This window comes from Geotrypetes seraphini, chromosome 3 (assembly GCF_902459505.1).
Source record: "Geotrypetes seraphini chromosome 3, aGeoSer1.1, whole genome shotgun sequence".
Taxonomy (NCBI): Eukaryota; Metazoa; Chordata; class Amphibia; order Gymnophiona; family Dermophiidae; genus Geotrypetes; species Geotrypetes seraphini.
The window spans coordinates 150,951,820-150,975,555 of record NC_047086.1 but is presented as its reverse complement, the minus strand read 5'-3'; the positions used below and the strand labels follow the sequence as shown (position 1 = coordinate 150,975,555).

The 23,736-nt window shown below is 44.1% G+C and overlaps 1 protein-coding gene across 6 annotated transcripts in view; it reads right to left on the bottom strand.

Moving 5' to 3' along the window:
* FAM184A (family with sequence similarity 184 member A) overlaps nucleotides 1–23,736 on the bottom strand; it is a 408,528-nt gene that overhangs the window by 117,491 nt on the left and 267,301 nt on the right. For 4 of the 6 annotated variants that reach the window (XM_033938486.1, XM_033938491.1, XM_033938489.1 and 1 more), the window contains one exon: nucleotides 21,145–21,186. The exons of the other annotated variants lie outside the window; for them this stretch is intronic. In XM_033938486.1, coding sequence (XP_033794377.1) covers nucleotides 21,145–21,186 — 42 coding nt within the window. The remainder of the gene's footprint in view (nucleotides 1–21,144; nucleotides 21,187–23,736) is intronic. 6 annotated transcript variants of the gene reach the window in all.

Genomic DNA, 23,736 nt, shown 5'->3' with positions numbered 1-23,736 from the left:
GATCACATCATTGATCACCTTGATGGACACAATCTGAGGAGAACCAGCCAGCACGGCTTCAGCAAAGGAAGATCTTGCTTGACGAACTTGCTGCATTTCTTCGAGGGAGTAAACAGGCAGATAGACAAAGGTGACCAGGTCGACATTGTAATATCTGGATTTTCAGAAGGTGTTCGACAAGGTTCCACATGAACGACTACTTCGAAAAATTGTGAGCCATGGAATCGAGGGTGAAATACTCACGTGGACTAAAAACTGGATGGCGGATAGGAAACAGAGAGTGAGGGTAAATGGATAATACTTGGACTGAAAAAGCGTCATGAGTGGAATGCCTCAGGGTTCAGTGCTAGGACCCATGGGCTTCAACATATTTATAAACGACATGGAAATTAATACGAGTGAGATGATTAAATTTGCAGATGATACAAAGTTATTTAGAGTAGTGAAAATGAAGGAGGAATGTGAAGACCTGCAACATGACATAAACACGCTCGAGAAATGGTCCGCGACATGGCAAATGAGGTTTAACGTGGATAAGTGTAAGGTGATGCATGTCGGTAACAAAAATCTTACACATGAATACAGGATGTCCAGTGCAGTACTTGGAGAGACCCTCCAGGAAAGAGACTTGGGAGTACTGGTCGACAAGTCAATGAACCCATCTGCGCAATGCGTGGTGGCGGTGAAAAGGTCGAACAGAATGCTAGGAATGATTAAGAAGGGGATCACGAATAGATCGAAGAAGGTTATCATGCCGCTGTATTGGGACACCCTCACCTGGAATACTGTGTCCAGCACTGGTTGCCGTACATGAAGAAGGACACAGTACTACTTAAAAGGGTACAGAGAAGAGCGACTAAAATGGTTAAGGGGCTGGAGTAGTTGGCGTACAATGAGAGATTAGAGAAACTGGGTCTCTTCTCCCTTGAAAAGAGGAGACTGAGAGGGGACAAGATTGAAACATTCAAGATATTGAAGAGAGAATGAGAGGATAGATTCCATACAAACGTAAGGAAGTTCTTCTTCACCCAGAGAGTGGTAGAAAACTGGAACCCTCTTCCGGAGGCTGTTATAGGGGAAAACACCCTCCAGGGATTCAAGACAAAGTTAGACAAGTTCCTGCTGAATCAGAACGTATGCAGGTAAGGCTAGTCTCAGTTAGGGCACTGGTCTTTGACCTAAGGGCTGCCGCGTGAGCAGACTGCTGGGCATGATGGATCACTGGTCTGACCCAGAAGCGGCAATTCTTATGTTCTTATATGGAAGAGACAGAGAAGGCAGACAGTGGATGGAAGGAAATGAATGAGGAGAAGATGAGGAAAGCAGAAACCAGACAGCAGAGGTAGAAAAAAAAATAATTATATTTATTTTCTTTTTTTTGCTTTAGGATAAAGTAGTATATTAGTTGTGTTGATAAAAATTTATAAACAAAGCCCTGCCAGCTGAACATCTCTTTCTTTAGTTCAGCAGCCAGAACTTTGAAGCGGATTACCAAAGGAATTATCTGGCCATTTCCAGAGGAATTGAAGAGTAGAGCGGTTGCTTCAGAGAATTGGGACAAGTCTTGCGGTGTTCGTTTGTCTTCAAGGATTTCTTGAATAGCATGGGTTTTATTTCTTTTCTGAATGATTTATAGTCTGGGGTCGTTATCAGTAAATTGGAGAGTTGGTAGTCTAATTTTGCTGCTTGTGTGGCTAGAAAGCCATCGTACAGTTTTTTTTCGTTTGACATCTCTGATTGGGGGATGTGGGAACGGTTTGTGGGTTCTCCTATGTCTGGTTGAGGTAGTTTGGATTAGGTGGTTGTTTAGGCTGGGCTGTCTCTGTTTATGGTTTTAAATAGTAGGCAGTAGAATTTGAATTGTACTCTTGCTTGTATTGGGAGCCAGTGTGAGTCAAGGTATGCCGTCGTGATGTGGTCGTGTTTCCTCAGTGAATAGATAAGTCTTAGCGATGTGTTTTGAACTGTTTGTAGTTGTTTTATCATGGTTGCGGGGCAGGGGAGATAGAGTATGCTGCAGTAGTCTAGAAGACCTAGGACTAGGGACTGGACCAAGAGCTGGAATTATGTTCTGTCGAAGAATTTTCAAACTTGCTTTAAGTTTCTCATGACTGCGAATGATTTTTGTATTGTTTTGTTGATTTGTGGTTGCATGGTACAGTATTTGTCTATCGTCATTCCTAGAAGTTTTGGAGCCAGGATGACCTACAGAGCCTTTCAGAGAGTAATTAAAACAGTACTGTTTGACAGATTCATCCCCTAAACAGAAGCCACACTAAATTTATATTTTCCTTCTGTCTATTCCTTGAGTAATATGTTGTACCTTCACTATTTGCATTCTGTAATTCGCTGATTGTCCAGCCCTCTTCGATGTGAACCTCCTAGAAGTCATCTGACTATGACGATATAGAAGAATAAAGTTATTGTTCTTCTTATTTTAGAGTGGGTTGTATGGGGTATGTGATTGAGTTTATTACTAGATTTGTTATGGTTGGGGTTTTATTATTTTCAAGGAGAATGAATTTTGTCTTGTCTGGGTTCAGTTTCAGTTTGTGATTTTTCATCCATGTTGCTACTGTTTCAAGTGTCCTGTATAGTGTGTCTGTCATGAAGGACGTTGGTTGGTCAAAAGGAAGGAGAATGGTGATGTCTTCTGCAAAGCTATAGGAGGTTAAGCTTAATTTGTCCAGGCAGGTGCCGAGGGATGCAATGTAGAGATTGAAGAGAGTTGGGGATAGTGGAGATCCTTGGGATATGCCATAGGCGTTGGACCATGGTTCTGATTGTTCTTTGTTCAACTTTACTCTGTAAGTTCTGGATTGTAGGAAAGCTTCAGATGCTGCCATGGCTCTAACTTTATGGGCTGTGATACGACCATCTAGATCAGGGGTGTCCACACTCTTTTGGCTTGCAAGCTACTTTTAAAATGACCAAGTCAAAATGATCTACCAACAATAAAAATACTAAACATATACCCCTTCTTTTACTATGGTGCGCTAGCCAATTTAGCGCGCGCTAAGTGCTAATGTGACCATTATATTCTATGGACATGTTAGCATTTAGTGCACGCTAAATCGGCTAGCGTGCCTTAGTAAAAGACCCCTATATTTATTTATATATATACCGAGTGCACCTCTTCTGTCCTCCAGACCTCGTTCCATTCCCCATTCCTCTGTGTCCTTCCAGGAGTCCAGTTTTTCTTCCTCTCTCCTCCACCCTGATTGGCAACGTCTCCCTCCTCTGTTCTGATCTTGCATCTCTCTGTTCTTCCTCAGGGTCTCTCCCCCTCTGTCTGCATCTCCCTTAGTCCAACATCTGCCACCTCTCTTCTGCCTCCCCTTTGTTTCAGGTTTCTCCCTCTCTATATCTTCCTTCTGCTAACATTTTGAATCCTCTCACCTTTCGTCCAGGTCTTTGTCCCTCTCACTCTCTTTGTCTTCCCCCCTCCTCAGGGCCTGGCATCTCTCTCTCGCCTCGATTCAGAGTGTTTCAACCTTTCTAACCCCTCTCGTAGTCCAGGATCTGCTTTATCTTCCCACTCCCTTTTGGTTCAAGGCTGCTTTCCCGCCTCTCCTCAAGGTCCTTTTGTCTCTTCTCTTCTCTCCTCCCCTCCCCGATCCAGCGTCTCTAAGGCAATCCTCCTCACGACGGGCACAATTTAACCCCGACATGCAGGGCCTTATCTCTGCTGCTTCCCTCACCTCCGTTCTTCCCTCTGGGCCTACCACAGTTGAAAGTTCATTACGGCAGCCTGCAGCGCGAACGTGGCAGGCTGCCGTCGGCTTCTGTAGCAAGTTCCTTCTGCTGTGGTCCCGCACCTCCTCTGACATTGGGGGCGGGACAACGGAAGAGGGAATGTGCTACAGAGGCTGACAGCAGTCTGCTACGTTCGCTTTGCAGGCTGCCGTAATTCCATTACTTTAAAGGTGACTGGGGGAATGCTATGGAGAACATTGGCTCTGCAATCTACCGACGTTGCCTTTGCAATCAACTAGTAGATCGTGATCGACATTTTGGGCACCCCTGCTCTAGATGCAGTCCAGCCTGACCACAGCACAAAGAGATGCAAGCAAGCAACCAGTTGGAGATGGTTCTCTTGGAAGCTGGATGTCCCAACTTGTTTGGATCGAAGGAGACAAAAAGTTGAGGCGAAGACCTTCGTGGCCTAGTCCTTTGTAAGTAGAAAGCCAAAGCATTCTTACAGTCCAGAGTATGAAGAGCTGTTTCTCCAGGGTGAGAATGAGGCTTTGGAAAAAACACTGGAAGTACAATGGATTGATTGAGATGAAATTCTGAAACAACTTTTGGTAAGAATTTAGGATGAGTACGGAGGACCACCTTGTGATAGAATATTATGAAAGGTGGGTCCGCTACTAAAGCTTGTAGCTCACTGACTCTGCGAGCAGATGTGAGAGCAATGAGAAAGACCACTTTCCAAGTGAGATATTTCAGATGAGCTGAAGACATTGGCTCAAATGGAGGCTTCATCAATTTAGTATGAACCACATTGAGATCCCAAACCACTGGAGGTGGTTTGAGAGGTAGTTTGACACTGAAAAGTCCTTTCATAAATCTGGAAACCATATGATGAACATATAAAGGTTTCCCTTCCAACTGCTGATGAACAGCAGCAATTGCACCAAGATGGACTCTAATGGATGTTGATTTGAGGCCTGACTGAGATAAATGAAACAGGTAATCCATAACTGAAGACAAGGAGGTAGACTGAGGTTCCTTGTGATGAAGACCGCACCAAGCAAAAAACCTAGTCCATTTCTGGGTGTAGCATTGCCTAGTGGTAGGCTTCCTGGAAGCCTCTAATATGTCTTTGACAGATTGTGAGAACTGTAGAATGGCAGTTATATTGAAAGGTACCAAGCTGTCAGGTTCAGAGACTGCAGGTTGGGATGAAGTAGAGAACCCTGACTCTGTGTAACCAGAGACGGAAAAGCTAGTGGAAGTAGTGGCTCCCTGCTGCTGAGTTGAAGAAGGGAGAACCAAGGTTGTCTGGGCCACCGAGGAGCTATTAGAATCATGGTGGCATGTTCCTGTTTGAGTTTGACAAGTGTCTTGAGAATGAGAGGGAATGGAGGGAACGCATAGAGAAACCAATTCATCTATTCCAGGAGAAAAGCATCTGCCTCTAGTCGGTGGAGCAGAACTGAGGCAGTTTGTTGTTGTGGGGAGACGCAAAGAGATCTATATGAGGAGTTCCCCACTGAGAAAAAATGTGATGAAGAGGCGAGGAACTGAGTGTCCATTCATGAGGTTGTAGAAGATGACTCAATTTGTCTGCCAGAAAATTTTTTCTCCTTGAATGTAGATAGCTTTCAGGAAAGAGTTGTGAAGGATTGCCCAATCCAAACCTTCAGAGCTTCCTGGTAAAGAGGGAGAAATCCTGTTTCTTCCTGCTTGTTGACATAGTATATGGCGACTTGATTGTCCAAATGAGGACTACCTGGTCGTGAAGAAGATGCTGAAAAGCTTTGAGAGCATTAAAAATCGCTCTGAGTTCCAACAGATTGATGCGACACTGACGATCCATGCTGGTCCAGTGGCCTTGAGTACGGAGAACATCGAGATGAGCCCCCCCCCCCCAAGCATAGGTCGAAGAATCTGTCGTAAGGACTTTCTGATGAGGGGGTGTTTAAACAGTATGCCTCTGGAGAGATTGGAAGAGAGCATCCACCAGTGAAGAGACTGTCTCAACGAAGGAGTCAATCTGATGTGTTGAGAAAGTGGATCAAAAGCCTGAGTCCACTGAGATGCCAGGATTCTGAGGTGAAGTCTGGCAAAAGGAGTCACGTGAACGGTAGAAGCCATGTGATCATCATGTGTCTTGCTGAAATTGAAGAGAGGGAAGACACTTTGTGACAGAGCTGAAGAAGAGCATCCTGATGTTGACGAGGAAGGAATGCTCTGATTTCTACAGTGTCCAAGACAGCTCCAATGAACTGTAGAGTTTGAGAGGGCTGTAGCTGGGATTTGGAAAAGTTGATTTTGAGCCCCAAACTTTGGAGGAACCAAATAGTTTGTTGGGTCGCTACAATAACCCCTTAACATTTGAATCTTTGATGAGCCAGTCGTCCAGGTACGGGAACACCTGTAGACCATGGAATCGCAGAGCTGCTGCTACTACAACTAGGCACTTTTGTGCTTGAGTTTAACGAGTGTCTAGAGAATTAGAGGGAATGGGGGAAATGCATACAGGAATTTGCTTGTCCATTCCAGGAGAAAAGCATCTGCCTCCAGGCGGTGAGGAGAGTATATCCTGGAGCAAAACTGAGGCAGTTTGTTGTTGTGGGGAGACGCAGAGATCTATTTGAGGGGTTCCCCACTGAGAAAAAATGTGATGGAAAGGCAACGAATTGAGTGTCCATTCATGAGGTTGTAGAAGACAACTCAATTTGGCTGCCAGAAAGTTTTTCTCTCCTTGAATATAGACCGCTTTCAGAAAGATGTTGTAAAGAATTGCCCAATTCCAAACCTTCTGAGCTTCGTTGCAAAGAGGGAGGGATCCTGTGCCTCCCTGCTTGTTGACATAGTACATGGCTACTTGATTGTACGAATGAGGATTACTTGATCGTGAAGAAGATGTTGAAAAGCTTTGAGAGCATTGAAAATCGCTCTGAGTTCCAACAGATTGATGTGGCTCTGACAATCCGTGCTGGACCAATGCCCTTGAGTATGGATCATCGAGATGAGCTCCCCAAGCTTAGGTCGAGGAATCTGTCATGAGGACCTTCTGATGAGGGGGTGTTTGAAACAGTAAACCTCTGGAGAGATTGGAAGAGAGCATCTACCAGTGGAGAGACTGTCTCTACAAAGGAGTCACTGTAATGTGCTGAGACAGCGGATCGGAAGCCTGCACCCACTGAGAAGCTAGGGTCCACTGAGGAATTCTGAGGTGAAGTCTGGCAAAAAGAGACACGTGAACTATAAAGGCCATGTGACCTAGGAGAACCATCATGTGTCTCGCTGAGAGTGAAGTGAGGGATGACACTTTGAGACAAAGTTGTATGAGAGTATTCTAATGTTGTTGAGGAAGGAATGCTTTCAGTTGCACAGTGTCCAGGACAGTTCCAATGAACTGTAGAATTTGAGAAGGTTGTAGCTGAGATTTTGGAAAGTTTATTTCAAACCCCAAATGTTGGAGGAACCAAATTTGGGTCGCTACAATAACCCCCCTGAGATGTTGAACCTTTGATGAGCCAGTCATCCAAGTATGGGAAAACCTGGAGACCATAGTTGCGCAGAGCTGCTGCCACCACTACAAGGCACTTTGTAAAACTCTGGGAGATGATTCCAGGCCGAAAGGCAGCACTCTGTACTGAAAATGATTTCCCACCCGAAATCTGAGGAACTTGCGGGAGGCTTGATGAATGGGAATGTGAGTGTAAGCCTTTTTGAGATCCAGAGAGCATAACCAATTGTTGTGATCCAAAAGGGGATACAAGGATGCTAGAGACAGCATCCAAAATTTTTCTCTTACAAGAAATTTGTTGAGAGCTCTGAGAACCAATATAGGTCATAGATCCACTTCTTTGGGACAAGGAAGTAATGAGAGTTCTAGAGAAACTTCCTTGATGGCACGGAGACGGAACAGAGCTTGAGCTTCCAGAAGATACTCTCTTGGGGGAAGATCTGGTAGAACCGGAAGGAAGTGAAGAGTAGCCCTCTTTGATGATTGAGAGTACCCAGAGGTCTGAAGTGATCAGCACCCATCGTTGAAAAAAATGATAGAGATGACCTCCTATGGGAAGAGGGGAAGACAGAGGCAACAACATTATGGTAATACTCTGGATGAGATGGTCAAAAAGACTGTGTGGCTTTTGGCGCAGCTGGTGTCTGGAGTTTTCATTGATGTTGTTGCTGTGGTTGTTTCTTAGGTGGCGGTCTGGAATAAGATGGTTTTGGTGGATAACGCCGCTGATAAGATATAGAAGGTTTGATACCCCTAGTCGCCTGGGGTTTAGGTTTTAGATGAATGAGAGCAGCAAAATATTTCTCATGCTCAGATAAGCGTTTCGAAACAGCTTCAATGAATTCATCAAAAAGCTCAGTGCCGTGACAGGGGATATTTGCCAATCTATCTTGTAGAATTGGGTCCATGTCCACAATGCGCAGTTGAGACCAAGCGCCGCATTGCCACCAATAAAGCGGCCACCCGTGAGGACATTTCAAATGCATCATATGCTGCTTGAACCATATGAACCCATAGCTGAGTCAGAGTAGAATGCATGTATTGAAATTTAGTCAAACGATGTGGAGGAAAGTACAGTCGTACCTCGGTTTATGAGTGCACCAGTTTGCAAGTGTTTTGCAAGACGAGCAAAACATTCGCAAACTTGGTGCCTCGTAAACCAAGCTTGCCTCGCTGTACGAGCGCCCCCCCCCACGTGATCCGGCATCCCCCCAGCGATCCGGCATCCACCCCGCTCGCGTTGCCCCCCCCTCCACCGAGATCCTACTTCCCCCCCCCTCCCCCCGAGCAGTCAATTACACCCTTTACCCGACTTGGCACCAGTGCCGGTGCCCGAAGATCCTCCCTCTTCTGGCGCGGCCTGGGCTGGACTGGCTTTGAGCATTTGCGCATGCTCAAAGCCTTCTGGTCTCGCTCTCTCCGAGATTGAGAGCGAGACCAGAAGGCTTTGAGCATGTGCAAATGCTCAAAGCCAGTCCAGCCCAGAAGAAGGAGGATCTCCGACGTACCGCCCAGCCACGCCAGAAGAGGGAGGATCTTCGGGCACCGGCACTGGTGCCAAGTCAGGTAAAGGGTGTCATTGACTGCTCGGGGGGGGGGAAGTAGGATCGCGGTGGGGGGGGGCAACGTGAGCGGGGGGGATGCCGGATCGCGGGGGGGAGGGGGGTTGGAACAGCGTCGGATTCCTCAAGGGGGGGGGGAGAATGGAGCAGCGCTGGTAGCCTCGGGGGGGGGGGAGAGGAGGTGGAACCAATCAAAGCAGTTTCCCTTACTTCCTATGGGGAAACTTGCTTTGATATATGAGCAATTTGGTTTACGAGCATGCTTCTGGAACAAATTATGCTCGTAAACCAAGGTTCCACTGTACTTGAAAAACGACGGCGTGGTCTTGACCCACTGCTTGAGATATTTGGTGAAAACAAAATTATAGTTCAAGACTCTATTCATCACCCTGGAGTTTTGATAAGAGTCGACGTCTGAATTTGTCCATGGTTCATCCTTCCCGGCCTGGTGGGAACACTACATAGACCTTTCAAGGATGATTTGACCACCAAAGATTGATGTGAAAGCTGTGGTTTTTCGAATCCCTTACAAGGTACTGTTTTATATTGAGATTCCAATGTTGATGGGACTGCCAGAATGGAATATGGTGTATCAAGGTTCCTCTGAAACGTGTGTTGAAGAATGCCATTCATAGGCAACTTCATAAATTCTCTGGGAGGATGAGGCATCTCCAATTCCTCCAACATGTGTATTTCACATCAGATTCAAAAGAAATATCAAGATCTTTAGACATTTGACAAATGAACTTTGTGAATGACACCAGATCAGCTGAGGAATGATCTTCATGAGGAGAAAGACGACGAGATCCCTGAAGTGCAGAGAAAGAAGGTGAAGCCTCACGTAAGTACTGATATTGTAGGTCTGATTCAGGAGGAAGTGATGTAGAAGAATACCTACTCCGGGAAAGAACAGGAGAAAGTGAAGGCTTCCTTTTAGAAGATGGAACTGGAGATGATGGTTTTAACTCATGGGAAAATCACAAACAACCACACTCTCAAAATATTTGCAGCACAGTAAATACACACACCACGTGAATGCTACGGAGTAATCCACAAATAGTCTCCCAAGAGTCTGAACAGAAACAAAATAGGGATTGGCAAGCAATAACCAAACGGCTTAATATTGTGAAAATTATCACGAGGTAGGAAAAAGCCTCATATCCCCTCCTCCAACCCAACAATATGTTAAAATTGTAGTAACATAGTAGATGACGGCAGATAAAGACCCGAATGGTCCATCCAGTCTGCCCAACCTGATTCAATTTAAAAAAAATTTTTTATTTTATTTTATTTTCTTAATTTTTCTTCTTAGCTATTTCTGGGCAAGAATCCAAAGCTTTACCCGGTACTGTGCTTGGGTTCCAACTGCCAAAATCTCTGTTAAGACTTACTCCAGCCCGTCTACACCCTCCCAGCCATTGAAGCCCTCCCCTGCCCATCCTTCACCAAACGGCCATACACCGACACAGACCGTGCAAGTCTGCCCAGTAACTGGCCTAGTTCAATATTTAATATTATTTTCTGATTCTAAATCTTCTGTGTTCATCCCACGCTTCTTTGAACTCAGTCACAGTTTTACTCTCCACCACCTCTCTCGGGAGCGCATTCCAGGCATCCACTACCCTCTCTGTAAAGTAGAATTTCCTAACATTGCCCCTGAATCTACCACCCCTCAACCTCAAATTATGTCCTCTGGTTTTACCATTTTCCTTTCTCTGGAAAAGATTTTGTTCTACGTTAATACCCTTCAAGTATTTGAACGTCTGAATCATATCTCCCCTGTCTCTCCTTTCCTCTAGGGTATACATATTCAGGGCTTCCAGTCTTTCCTCATACGTCTTCTGGCGCAAGCCTCCTATCATTTTCGTCGCCCTCCTCTGGACCGCCTCAAATCTTCTTACGTCTTTCGCCAGATACGGTCTCCAAAACTGAACACAATACTCCAAGTGGGGCCTCACCAATGACCTGTACAGGGGCATCAACACCTTCTTCCTTCTACTGACTACGCCTCTCTTTATACAGCCCAGCATCCTTCTGGCAGCAGCCACTGCCTTGTCACACTGTTTTTTCGCCTTTAGATCTTCGGACACTATCACCCCAAGGTCCCTCACCCCGTCCGTGCATATCAGCTTCTCTCCTCCCAGCATATACGGTTCCTTCCTATTATTAATCCCCAAATGCATTACTCTGCATTTCTTTGCATTGAATTTTAGTTGCCAGGCATTAGACCATTCCTCTAACTTTTGCAGATCCTTTTTCATATTTTCCACTCCCTCTTCGGTGTCTACTCTGTTACAAATCTTGGTATCATCTGCAAAAAGGCACACTTTTCCTTTTAACCCTTCAGCAATGTCACTCACATACATATTGAACAGGATTGGCCCCAGCACCGAACCCTGAGGGACTCCACTAGTCACCTTTCCTTCCTTCGAGCGACTTCCATTAACCACCACCCTCTGGCGTCTGTCCGACAGCCAGTTTCTGACCCAGTTCACCACTTTGGGTCCTAACTTCAGCCCTTCAAGTTTGTTCAACAGCCTCCTATGAGGAACTGTATCAAAGGCTTTGCTGAAATCCAAGTAAATTACATCTAGCATATGTCCTCGATCCAGCTCTCTGGTTACCCAATCAAAAAATTCAATCAGGTTCATTTGGCACGATTTACCTTTTGTAAAGCCATGTTGCCTCGGATCCTGTAACCCATTAGATTCAAGGAAGTACACTATCCTTTCTTTCAGCAACACTTCCATTATTTTTCCAACAACTGAAGTGAGGCTCACCGGCCTGTAGTTTCCTGCTTCATCCCTGTGACCACTTTTATGAATAGGGATCACATCCGCTCTCCTCCAATCCCCAGGAATCACTCCCGTCTCCAGAGATTTGTTGAACAAATCTTTAATAGGACTCGCCAGAACCTCTCTGAGCTCCCTTAGTATCCTGGGATGGATCCCGTCTGGTCCCATCGCTTTGTCCACCTTCAGTTTTTCAAGTTGCTCATAAACACCCTCCTCCGTGAACGGCGCAGAATCTACTCCATTTTCTCGTGTAACTTTGCCAGACAATCTCGGTCCTTCTCCAGGATTTTCTTCTGTGAACACAGAACAGATAAATAGGAGGCTTTATGGGGGTTAATATAATCATTGGCATAAAAAACCTCCTCTATAATATTTCACTATATAAAAGCCTTGTGCAATGCAGTAGAATCCCTAAGTTGTTTATGCTGCATTGAGAGACTACAGAAATGATTAAGCAGCTAATGCTTCATCAGAGCAATACTGATTGTGTCTGGAAGAGATATACCACCCGTCGACGATGGCCAGCGTTTCGCTTCAAAAAAGCTGCCTCAGGACGTACAGGTAACGAATCTCTTAGTGAAGCTCTGAGTCAAAAAACATGGTGGCTTCTCAGACCTCATGGGAACCAGATACCAGTTGATAATGCTGCTACATTGGAGAACGCCTCGATAAACGGGTGCATGGCCTCGAAGAATCTCGAGGCAATGAAGAATGCCTCGGTGAATGGTGTCATGATGAGGAAGACCTGTGTCTGGGAGATCCGGAATGGGAAGCACCCTGGTATTGCCTCGAACGATGATGCTCAGAAGAGTACCGAGCCCATCGAGGTGACCTCAAGACTTGCCTTGATGAATGCGTCGATGAATGGTGTAGAGGTGGAGTTTGAGACCTCGGTGACCTGCAATGAGGAGTGGCTCTATAAGGATCAATGTTGAGACATTCTGGAAGATTTTTCTTGTCCCTTAGAGGATTGCCCATGCTGGTCTCCAGGCACTGTCAAGGACTCTACTCCTTGTAAAGGAGATGAGTGCCCATGCTGATCTCGAGGCACTCTCAAGAAATTCGACTCCTTGTAAAGTAGAAGAGTGCTCAGGCTGGACTGCAGTGGAGGTCGGAACTCCTTGTGCAACAACGCCTCCAGTATGTCCTGGAAAACAAGCACCGATACTAATGGAGCTGGTATCTTTGGTGCAGGCGTGTCCTCTGGCGAGAAGGGTCTCTCGACCTGGAGGCACGGTATGAAGGTCTCTGGGTGGCTTATGGATCAACCTGATGGGCCAGAGACTCAGCTTGGAGGACTGGTGGCTTCTTAGCCAACATACCTAAATGAGGAGACATCGACTTGGACAAAGCCCTGTCCGGAGATGTCTTCAACAACTTCCCCGAGGTCAAATACTGATGTCGAGGTCTTTACCATTGAGGAAGATTTGGACGGTGTCGAGATTGAGGGAGAAGGTTTATACGAATCCATACCTTCAAAGATTTTCTCTTGTTGAACCCAACGCTTCTTAAGTGACCTCTTCTGAAGTGTAGCACAGCTAACGCATGACTCCGTGCAGTAATCTGGGCCCAGACACTGAATACACCAATGATGATGATCGGTGATGGAGATCACACGTTGACACTGGCTACACTTCTTGAAGCCAGTGATCAGACGGGACATCGAAATAAAGATGGCCACAGCCAAATCAAGTCCCGCGGAACTAGGCCGCAGAACAGATTCCGTAGTCACAAGACTAATAATAATTGGGTTTTTTAATCGACACGGTTAACGCAACGACTCTCAAAAGAAAAAAGAAATGAAAGCCGCAGCAGAGAAGGCAAAAAAACTGAACTAGTTTGTTCGCTCGCACAGAACCTCAAAGCAATGGCTTCTCAGCTCCTCGGAAAAACCAGAACTAAGTAGACACGCGCCCTACGTTGGGTTGGCATACGCGGTGCGGCAGTCGCAAACTTTCTAAAAGTTCTTCAAGCAAGTCTGCTTGTGAAGCTGTCTGCATCGGGGATCCATTGTTGATGCCACCCATATATGAGAATATGCTGCCTGCTTATTCTGGGATAAAGCTCCTGCCTTAGTGTGACAGGGTGGAGTATCTTTCACTGGCCAGAGGAGGGAGCCCGAGCAGTGGAGCTCACTGAGCCAGAGTATAAGAAACAATATGGTATGGTATCTGCCTAGAGATGCAAGTGCTGCTGGGAGCTGTCCACTCACCATGAGTGGACTGTGGTGCTGAAAAACAGCTCCCAGCACAGAGAGCTTAGAAGGCAAGGAGCTCCTTTGGGGACTGGGCCACCCTTGGAAGGAGGAATGCTGGCCTCTGGCCTAACTCAAAGTAATCCCTGAAGACCAACACTGAGAGGGGACCTGGTGCAGCAGAGCAGGGTGGCCAGGCTGACCAATCCTGACAGGGGGGATTGATGTACTGGTGGGAGGGTCTGCAGGGACCTATACACCAGTGAAGAGATCTGGCCCTGGAGTGAAGCCTGGTGGTGGGAGGGTTTGCAGGGACCTATACACCAGGAGGAAAAATCTTAAAATAGCCATAGGGCCTGGTAGAGCCTGGAGTCAAGGAAGGAACTCAAGCTTGACGACCGGTGAAGGGACCAGTGAAAAAAGATCCAGGTGAAGGGAACCCAAGAGGTCAGGGAATGAGGGACTGGCAGTGGCCCCACTAGAGGCAGCTGGAAGAGCTGGCAGAGTCCAGGGCTGAGAGGGTCAGGTGGCTGTTTGGCGATAGCAACCAGCGGAGAGACCAGCGATGGCACTGAGAGCTGTCAGAGAGGACCCCAGGTGAAGCAGCCCGAGAGACCCTGGGATAACTGGCCAAGATCTAAGGAGCATCCGGTGGAGGGACTGGCTGGGACAGTGGCAACTAGTACAGTAACCAATGAAAGGCACATGAAGCTGTCAAACACCTGGCAGGCCAATACATGGTCAGAGGAAGGACTCCGGAGAGTCCTGGAGGGATGGAGTCAAGGGAGGACCCAGGAGAATGAGGAGTCCAGGGAGAACCTTGGGATGACCAGGAGGTCTGGAAGATTTGGTCACATGTTTGAAGAACTGTGTTTGCAACCCTGTTGTATTGCATTTTACAGAGAACCAAGGTACCTGGGATGTGGACATGTGATGGGTATAACTGCTCAGCCCGGTTGCTTGGTGACACTGAGCTTAGTCCAGATATCTTCCTGGAGAGTTGGTACCAGTACTTGGAGAGACAATGGCATGGAAGTAGTTTGTTATACTGGTTGTTGTCACGTGAAAGACCTCAATATTAAGGCATGTCTCCAAGGAGATATCAGCATGGATGGAAAACAGTCAATTTTTCATTGACGCTTATTGTGCACCGAAGTTGATGCCTGGGAGGATGTAGTGATATCTGTAGAACGGGAAGAATGTGCTTCTTAGCTTTCTTACATGCTATGTCCTTCGATACTCGAGGCATTGATGAAGATGATGTATAGTCCTGCCTCTGTAAAGAGCCTGACATCCAATGATCTAGACACAGTGTTGATGCACTCAATGTCAACGTCGAAATCATAAGAGGTTGGGTGTCAGATTCCAAGTCCTCCATTATGCTGGATGTAGATGCTGATGTGATATAGAAAAGTTTGTCAAATTAAAGTTTCTAGGCTTTAAGTGACCTCTTCTGCACATGAAGACAGAGGACATAGTTAATGTCCTGCTGGTCAGGACCCAGACATGAATGGACCAATTATGTGGGTCAGAGCCTGAGATGGTTCAATTACATCGAGAGCATTTTTTAAAGCCACTTGGTACCTACAACCTTTACATGGAGGAGAAAACAGCCAATGCTAAATCAAAGGGTTCAATGGCTCAGGCACGTGAGTGAAAAATGATCAATGCTCCCAGGTAGAAAAAAGGGCTCAAAGTGCCCTGAAGGCGAAACCCCAAGAAGTTTGAAAAATGAAACCAAACGAGAGAAATACAGAAACACAATAAAAATAAATAATTATGACAAAAATTGTGAAAAATAAGGACAGGAAGGCACAAAAATATTGAAAAGTTTGACATGCTGAAGAGAAAACTGAAGACAGGTGCTGGGACCGCTCCTGTTCAATATATTTATTAATGACCTGGAGGCGGGAACAAATTGCGAAGTTATTAAATTTGCGGATGACACCAAACTCTACCACAGGGTTGAAACCATGGAAGACTGCGAAGATCTGCAAAGGGACCTAACGACGCTAGAAGAATGGGCCAAAAAATGGCAAATGAACTTTAATGTAGGGAAATGCAAGGTCATGCATGTAGGGAAAAAGAACCCGATGTTCAGCTACAAAATGGGAGGATCATTGCTAGGGGTAAGTAACCTTGAAAGAGACCTGGGAGTGATGGTGGACACGTCTTTAAAGGCGTCGGCACAGTGCGCCACAGCCTCAAGAAAAGCAAACAAAATGTTGGGTATCATTAAGAAGGGTATCACGACCAGGACGAAGGAGGTCATCCTGCCACTGTATCGTGCAATGGTGCGACCGCATCTGGAGTACTGTGTCCAATATTGGTCGCCGTACCTCAAAAAGGACATGGCGGTACTTGAGGGAGTCCAGAGAAGAGCAACTAAACTGATAAGAGGTATGGAAAACCTCTCATATACTGACAGACTGAAAAAGCTGGGGCTGTTCTCCCTGGAAAAGCGGAGACTTAGAGGAGACATGATAGAAACCTTCAAGATCCTGAAGGGTATAGAAAAGGTAGTCAGGGACAGATTTTTCAGATTACGGGGAACCACAAGTACAAGGGGGCACTCGGAAAAATTAAAAGGAGACAGGTTTAAAACAAATGCCAGAAAGTTCTTTTTCACCCAGAGGGTGGTGGACACATGGAACGCGCTTCCGGAGGCTGTGATAGGCCGGAGCACGTTACAAGGCTTCAAAGAAGGTTTGGATAGGTTCCTAGAGGATAAAGAAATTGAAGGGTACAGATAAGAGTAGCGGTAGGTTATAGGGACAGTCTGGGACCATTGCTCAGGCAATGGGCCTGATGGGCCGCCGCGGGAGCGGATCGCTGGGCGAGATGGACCTCTGGTCTGCCTCAGCGGAGGCAACTTCTTATGTTCTTATGTTACATAGCTTCTCAGTTCCACAGAAAAATAAGAACTGCAGGCCTACGAGCAGATATTGGGTAGGAAGGCACTGGTATGGGCACTATCTTAAAAATATTTAAATTGACAGTGCACTTGGTAGTGTCCATACTGGGTTCCATGGATGACATTACCCAGATGTGAGAATATTATGCCCGCTTGTCCTCAGAGAAAATATTAATCCAGCCCTAGCCATGGGACAGTGCAACTCCGTGATTAAACTGCCAAATCTATCATTTCATATCTGTTGACAGTGTCAGCTAATGGTCTGACGCATTATTGCACTTAGTTTATTTTCCTTATACAATACTTGAACAATAAAATGTATAAGTTATCACACTATGCAACTACCACCATCTGTCCTTTTTTAAAATTATTTATCAATTTTCAATAACATATCAAGTATCCACTTGTACAGAAAGGTAAAGTTAAGCAGAAAAACAAAATATAATACAAATTATAATAATATAACCAACCATAATAAGAAATTTGTAGCTTAACTTCTGCTCAAGTCCTCAAAATAGGGTCCTAGAAGTAGAATCAGCGAGCAAATTAATAAAGAGACATTGAAAATATGAAGAAACAGGAAATTCAATTAGCTGAAGAAGGATATCAAACAAATCTATGAGCACTCATATTACCCCTGCTTTCAGGCGAGCCGCTTACAAGAAGGCTGTCAGTTGGCTAGGATCAAAGAAAACATATTTTTGCATTTGATACTGTATCACACATTTACACGGGTGACGAAGGAAAAAAATCATCCCGAGAGCAATAACACCCGGCTTTAAGATCAGAAATTCACATCGACATTTTTGTGTGTCCCGTGCCAGATCTAGAAACATTTGTATTTTGTATCCAAGAAATTATTTTTGTTTATTTTTGAAGAAAATAATAATAATAATTTATTGTTTATATACCGCCAAAGCCAAAGTAATTCGAGGCAATTTACAATAAAGAAGAGCTGGACATTCAGCGAAAAAAACAATGAAGTCTTTGAGTACATGAATATTTGTACAGAGTAAGGTTACATTGTAGGGGCAGGTTTACAATAAGAAGTGGGTCGAGGTGGTTTACAGTAAGGGCTGGTCATACAGCGTGGTGTAAGCAGTGAAGTCTTTAGGAATCCTTGGTCACAAATCGGTTGAACAGGTTGGTTTTAACTAGTTTTCTGAAGTTGAGGTAGGATGAGGAGTGCTTGATGATGCTGCTTAGCCAATTGTTCTGCAGACTTGCTTGGAAGGCAACCGTTCTGTCAAGGTATCTTTTGTATCGGCAGGATTTTAATGTAGGGTGGCTAAACATACGTATTCTGCGTGTAGGCCTGGTGGAGCAGTCTAGTTTGAAGTGGGAGACCAGGTATAGAGGGGCTAAACCGAGAATGGATTTGAAACAGAGGCAGACAAATTTGAACAATACTCTTGCCTCCAGGGGCAGCCAGTGGAGTTTTTGGTAGTAGGGGGGTTATGTGATCCCATTTCTTTATGCCGAAAATCAGTCGCACAGCTGAGTTTTGTATGATTCAGAGTCTTTGAATGGTTTTATTGAGAGACCCCAGATAAATGATATTGCAATAGTCGAGTAGGTTTAAAATGGAGGATTGCACCAATAAGCGGAATAATGTGTCGAAGTACTTTCTGATGATTCTTAGTTTCCATAGTGTCGAGAAGCCTTTTTTGATCAGTAGTTCTGAGTGCATATTTAGAGTGAGGTAGCGGTCCAGTGTCACTCCCAGGGTTTTTATGGTATCGACAATGGGGAAGTTCTGACCGTTCAGGGTTATTATAGTATCTTTGATTTTGTCATTTGGGCATTGCCAGGAAGAATTTGGTTTTTTCAGGGTTGAGTTTCAGTTTGAACTCTGTCATCCAAGTTTCGATTTGTTTTAGAATTAGTGCTAGTTGATTCTTCTTCTCAGGAGTCAGGCTTGTTAGGGGCAGGACTACGATGATGTCATCGGCGTAGATGTAAAATTTGATTTTTAATTTTTCCAGTAGATTTGCCAATGGGAATAGGTAAATGTTGAACATAGTGGGGGATAGGGGGGAACCCTGTGACTCCGCATGGGTTTACCCAGCTGGAGGATTGGATATTGTCGCTATAGACTTGGTACGATCAGTTGGTTAAGAGAGGAGAGACTGGAAGCCCTGAATATGTATACCCTAGAGGAAAGGAGAGACAGGGGAGATATGATTCAGACGTTCAAATACTTAAAGGGTATTAACGTAGAACAAAATCTTTTCCAGAGAAAGGAAAATGGTAAAACCAGAGGACATAATTTGAGGTTGAGGGGTGGTAGATTCAGGGGCAATGTTAGGAAATTCTACTTTACGGAGAGGGTGGTGGATGCCTGGAATGCGCTCCCGAGAAAGGTGGTGGAGAGTAAAACTGTGACTGAGTTCAAAGAAGCGTGGGTTGAACACAGAAGATTTAGAATCAGAAAATAATATTAAAGATTTAACTAGGCCAGTTACTGGGCAGACTTGTACGGTCTGCGTCTATGTATGGCCGTTTGGAGGAGGATGGGCAGGGGAGGGCTTCAATGGCTGGGAGGGTGTAGATGGGCTGGAGTAAGTCTTAACAGAGATTTCGGCAGTTGGAACCCAAGCACAGTACCGGGTAAAGCTTTGGATTCTCGCCCAGAAATAGCTAAGAAGAAAAACAAAAAACAAAATTTAAATTGAATCAGGTTGGGCAGACTGGATGGACCATTCGGGTCTTTATCTGCCGTCATCTACTATGTTACTATGTTACTATGTAAGCCTTGGAACCATTTTAGTACATTTTCTATCTAAGTAACCAATTTTTATCTGGTGCTAAGGCTACTGTAATCAGAAGTGTTGCCGCTGTCGCCACTTCTCTATCCGAAAGTTCCAATATTGTTGTAATGCTTAGTGATTGTTGATCGTCTTGTTGCAATTTTAATTGTTCCTCTTTTTTTATGGGTAAATAATACACCTGGGTAAATGGTGGCAACAAATATTCTGAAATTTCTAGGACTTCCATCATATAGCGTTTCAGCATTTCTCTAGAAGATATTGTCGCTACTCTGGGAAAATTAATCAGTCTAAGATAACTATTGCGGGAAAAATTTTCTAGAGACTCCAATTTTCTTCTCAAGTTTATATTAGCTCTCACTAATGTTTCTGATAATTGTTTGGAGACTACTGTGGAATTTTTTAAGTCTTGTAACTCAGTTTTAATATTTTTTATATCGGTTTCTTAGATATTTACTTTATGCTCCAGCTGAACCAGCTGGGGCTTAATTGATTTAGCTAGGTCTGCCACGAGATCCCAAATGGCATCAAGAGTTACCTCTCGGGGTTTCTCTAATGTAAAAGAAACTTTTTAAATTTCAAGTTCAGTGTTCTCACCAACCGGCCTCTCCTCCTGGCAGTGACTCTCCTGTTTGTGACCCACCCTCGAAATTATTAGAACCTCAGGCTCCACAGGACTCTCCTGCAAATGTAGGGAATCCAATTCCATGCTCCCATCCGTGATCTCAATGGCCTCCTGGGAAAAGTGCACACTGCCTTCCGGTTGCTCCTCCACCCATGGGGAGCTGATGGTCTGAGGGGGAGGTGCTCTGGCGTCGGGACTCAAGGTGGTTTCTAAATCCAGGGAGATTGCCTTTGTCTCGCCTCTACAGAGCATCTCCAGCAGGTATGCCAACGCCTCCAAGATTTCATGCATTCGATGCAAGAGCTCATCGATATTGCCGAATTTGGTCAGGCCAAGATGCCACGAAGCTCCAGCAGTGCTTCGGCCTCTCTTTTTCGGCATAGTTAGAAATACAAGCCAGTAGTGTCAAACGAGCGTCTGAGCCGGACCATTCAGCTACCAGGTCCATCCGCCATCTTGGCATCATCTGTCTTCTTTAGGTTAAAGATGGAGACAGAAACAACAGAGCTACAGAGCTTTATGAACATGCAGAGGGGTTGGAAAGAATTCCATAGGCCATGCTCCACATGCATTACCCACTTGTTATCTTGTGTATTTGTTGCTGTATGCAAGTAAACAATATATGAAGCTTTTACTACAAAAGTGGAAATTATAATTTCATGCTGTATAAAAAGCACATATATGAACATGTATTGCCCTAGCATCTGCTCATGTGTAATACTAAAATGGTTGCTTTATATATACCATTATTTATAGGGTTACTATATGGCTCCAGAAAAAGGAGGGCAGATTGAGACATTACTTTCAATGGAAGTAAAACCTGGAGGTCTCAATCCGTCTCCCTTTTTCTGGAGCTATATGGTAACTCTAGTTTAGCTGAACCAAGATGCTGAATGACAAATGGTATGTGTAGTCAAATGTCTAATCCAAACAAATGAGAAGTGGAACAGAAGCTCTCTAAAACCAGATGCACATGACTTCTCACTGATTGCTAGTGTAGTATGTATTTTAAACCAATGCTTAAGATTGTATACAACTTAAAACATGCCCTCATATACAAGCTGTAAGTGCAGCTCACTTACATTGCTGATAGATTTATGCAAAGCTTCACCAAGACAGTGCCTCTATGAAGAAAAAAAAATCACAGAAATAAAGGAAAACATTCATTCAGATTTCTACAGCACAAAAGAATGAGATATAGAAAGGAGAGAAACAAAAATTTCATTTTCATTGCATTTCATTTTATATTTATAATCCACCTATTCAAACATTATTATTAAGTAGCTCATAATTTTGCACCCACAATAAAACATGTATTGTATATAAAATATATAAAGAATAAAGAAAAAGGAATATCTAGAAGACAATTACATTTCAGAAAACACCTGCCCAAACAGATAGTTTAAAAAAAAAATTTTTTTTCTAAAAGCTAATGTCCTGCTCCAGTCATATTTCAAGATGGGGGGTGAAACAGACAAGACAAAATCAAGGGATTGTGGCGTCCTAAGCCAAATTTTGCTTCAGTGCTCCCTCCTTCACATTTGCTATTCCTCTAGCCCAGGGGTAGGCAATTCCAATCCTCGAGAGCCACAGGCAGGTCAGGTTTTCAGGATATCCACAATAAATATTCATGAGATAGATTTGCATCTCAAGGAGGCAGTGCATGCAAATCCATCTCATACATATTCATTGTGGATATCCTGAAAACCTGACCTACCTGTGGCTCTCGAGGACCAGAATTGCCTACCCCTGCTGCCCAACTGCATAACTATGACATCCCAGAGGGATCTGGGGGAAAGCACCTACTGGGAAAACTAAATAAATCGGATTATTAAACATCCTTGCATAGAATAGCGCATGCTAATTGATTTAGCGCGCACTAAATCGATTATCATGCGCTAAGTCGGTTAGCATACCTTAGTAAAAGGACCCCTATGTTAACAGAATACCTGTTCTCAGTTGCACACTTAAAACATAAGATAGACCCTCAGAGAGTGCAAAATAAGTGACCACAAAATAAAAATATATACAGAGAGAAAAATTAAAATGCTATAGCTTATCTTTTTTTTTTTAAAGTTTAATAATGTTTATTAGATTTTTTTTTTAATACATAAAATGAAATTAATCATCAGCAGAATAAAGAAACTATTTGAGGGGGCATGGCTTGGCAGCTAAATATGTTGGAAGCCTAATCATTTCTCCCCACAACCTCGGGTGTCCTTTTCTGTTAAAAGTATAGTGGTTCCCTTTCTTTATGGTGGAAATTAAGAGCAGACTAGAGGAGAAGTGAAAAGAAGATGAAATCTCTTTTTTTTAATGTTACTTCCTTTGGCATTTGTTACGGTGAGCCGGGGAAATATAGATGTGAGAAGAAATGATCAGCGCCTGCCACAAATAACAGTTGGTTTTAGTTAAGAGCATTTCCTGATAAAGAAGATAAAATGACTATCGGGGATAAGCAAATAAGTGCTAAAAATATGAAAGTGTAACCGGCACTTGTAGCGGAGAGTCATGGAAGGGCAAGAAAAAGGAAAAAGCAGAAAGGTGAAATCATCAATGGCTGCAGTTGACAGTTGGTAGCCAGAAAGATTGTGGGAGAAAAATAAAAGGCCGATAGTCTCAGAAAGTTATGTGGCTAAATAGAAGATTAAATTGAGAAATATGAAATATGCTCAGAGTTCCGTTGAAGCAATAATAGAGGAGTGTTACGGTTAGATAATTTAAAAGCATATCCTGAATGGTAAGGAGGAAAAATTGAGGAGGTTGAAGCAAAGAGGTGCTACAAAATACAATTACAATTTGTTTTATTTTTCAGACTATTGATCAAGCTCTGGGTTAAAGCAGAGCTAGCTGTTAGCTACAAACAATAATGGAAGCCTGAGGAACCGTTAAAATAATAACGGAAGAGTGCAAAAGTTAGATCAGCTAAGCACATCTCCTGAATGGGAAAATAAATTATTCTGACAATTTGACAAGCTTTGGGAAGACAGAATCAGCTATCTGCTTAATTATCAATGGAAGCAGAGAGACAATTTGTCTAATAAGTTCTTCTTATTTACTGCTCTGTAGTTGATAAAAATTCACGGAGAGTGAAGGAACAAATATTCATTAAACTCCTGAGTGAAATGTAATGGCAAGTGTGGGAAAATGTCTTCATCTCGTCAAACTAAATTGGATACAGCATGTGTTAGTGGCAATGCAAAGAGGCTGAAAGCAGATCCACCAATTCCCTCTAGAGTTCCACTTCCAAGGGATTATGTTTTGGAAAGCACTGCCATTATAGCAGAGCTTAGAGACATCATGTTGGAAGTGAGAGAAGAAATGGCTAATTTGTCCAAGCAAATGGAGGTGGCAAATGCTAGAACAACAAAGCTAGAAACAAGTGTGAAAAAAGCGGAGGTGACACTAAAGCAATGTCAGAAAGATCACAATACTGTACAAAGTCTGGTGAGTCAGATTGAAGATCTGGAAAATAGGTCCAGATGTAATAATTTGAGAAATTTGGGGCTACTGGAAGGGCTTGAGGGGAAGGATGCAGTTGCTTTTCTAGAATGTTTAGTGCCAAAGCTGGTCCCCTTGAGCCCTAGATTTCCGCTAGAAATAGAATGGGCCCACAGAATTCTTGCAAAATTAACTGGAAGCCCGCAACCTTTAATATTTAGTCTTGCGTTTTC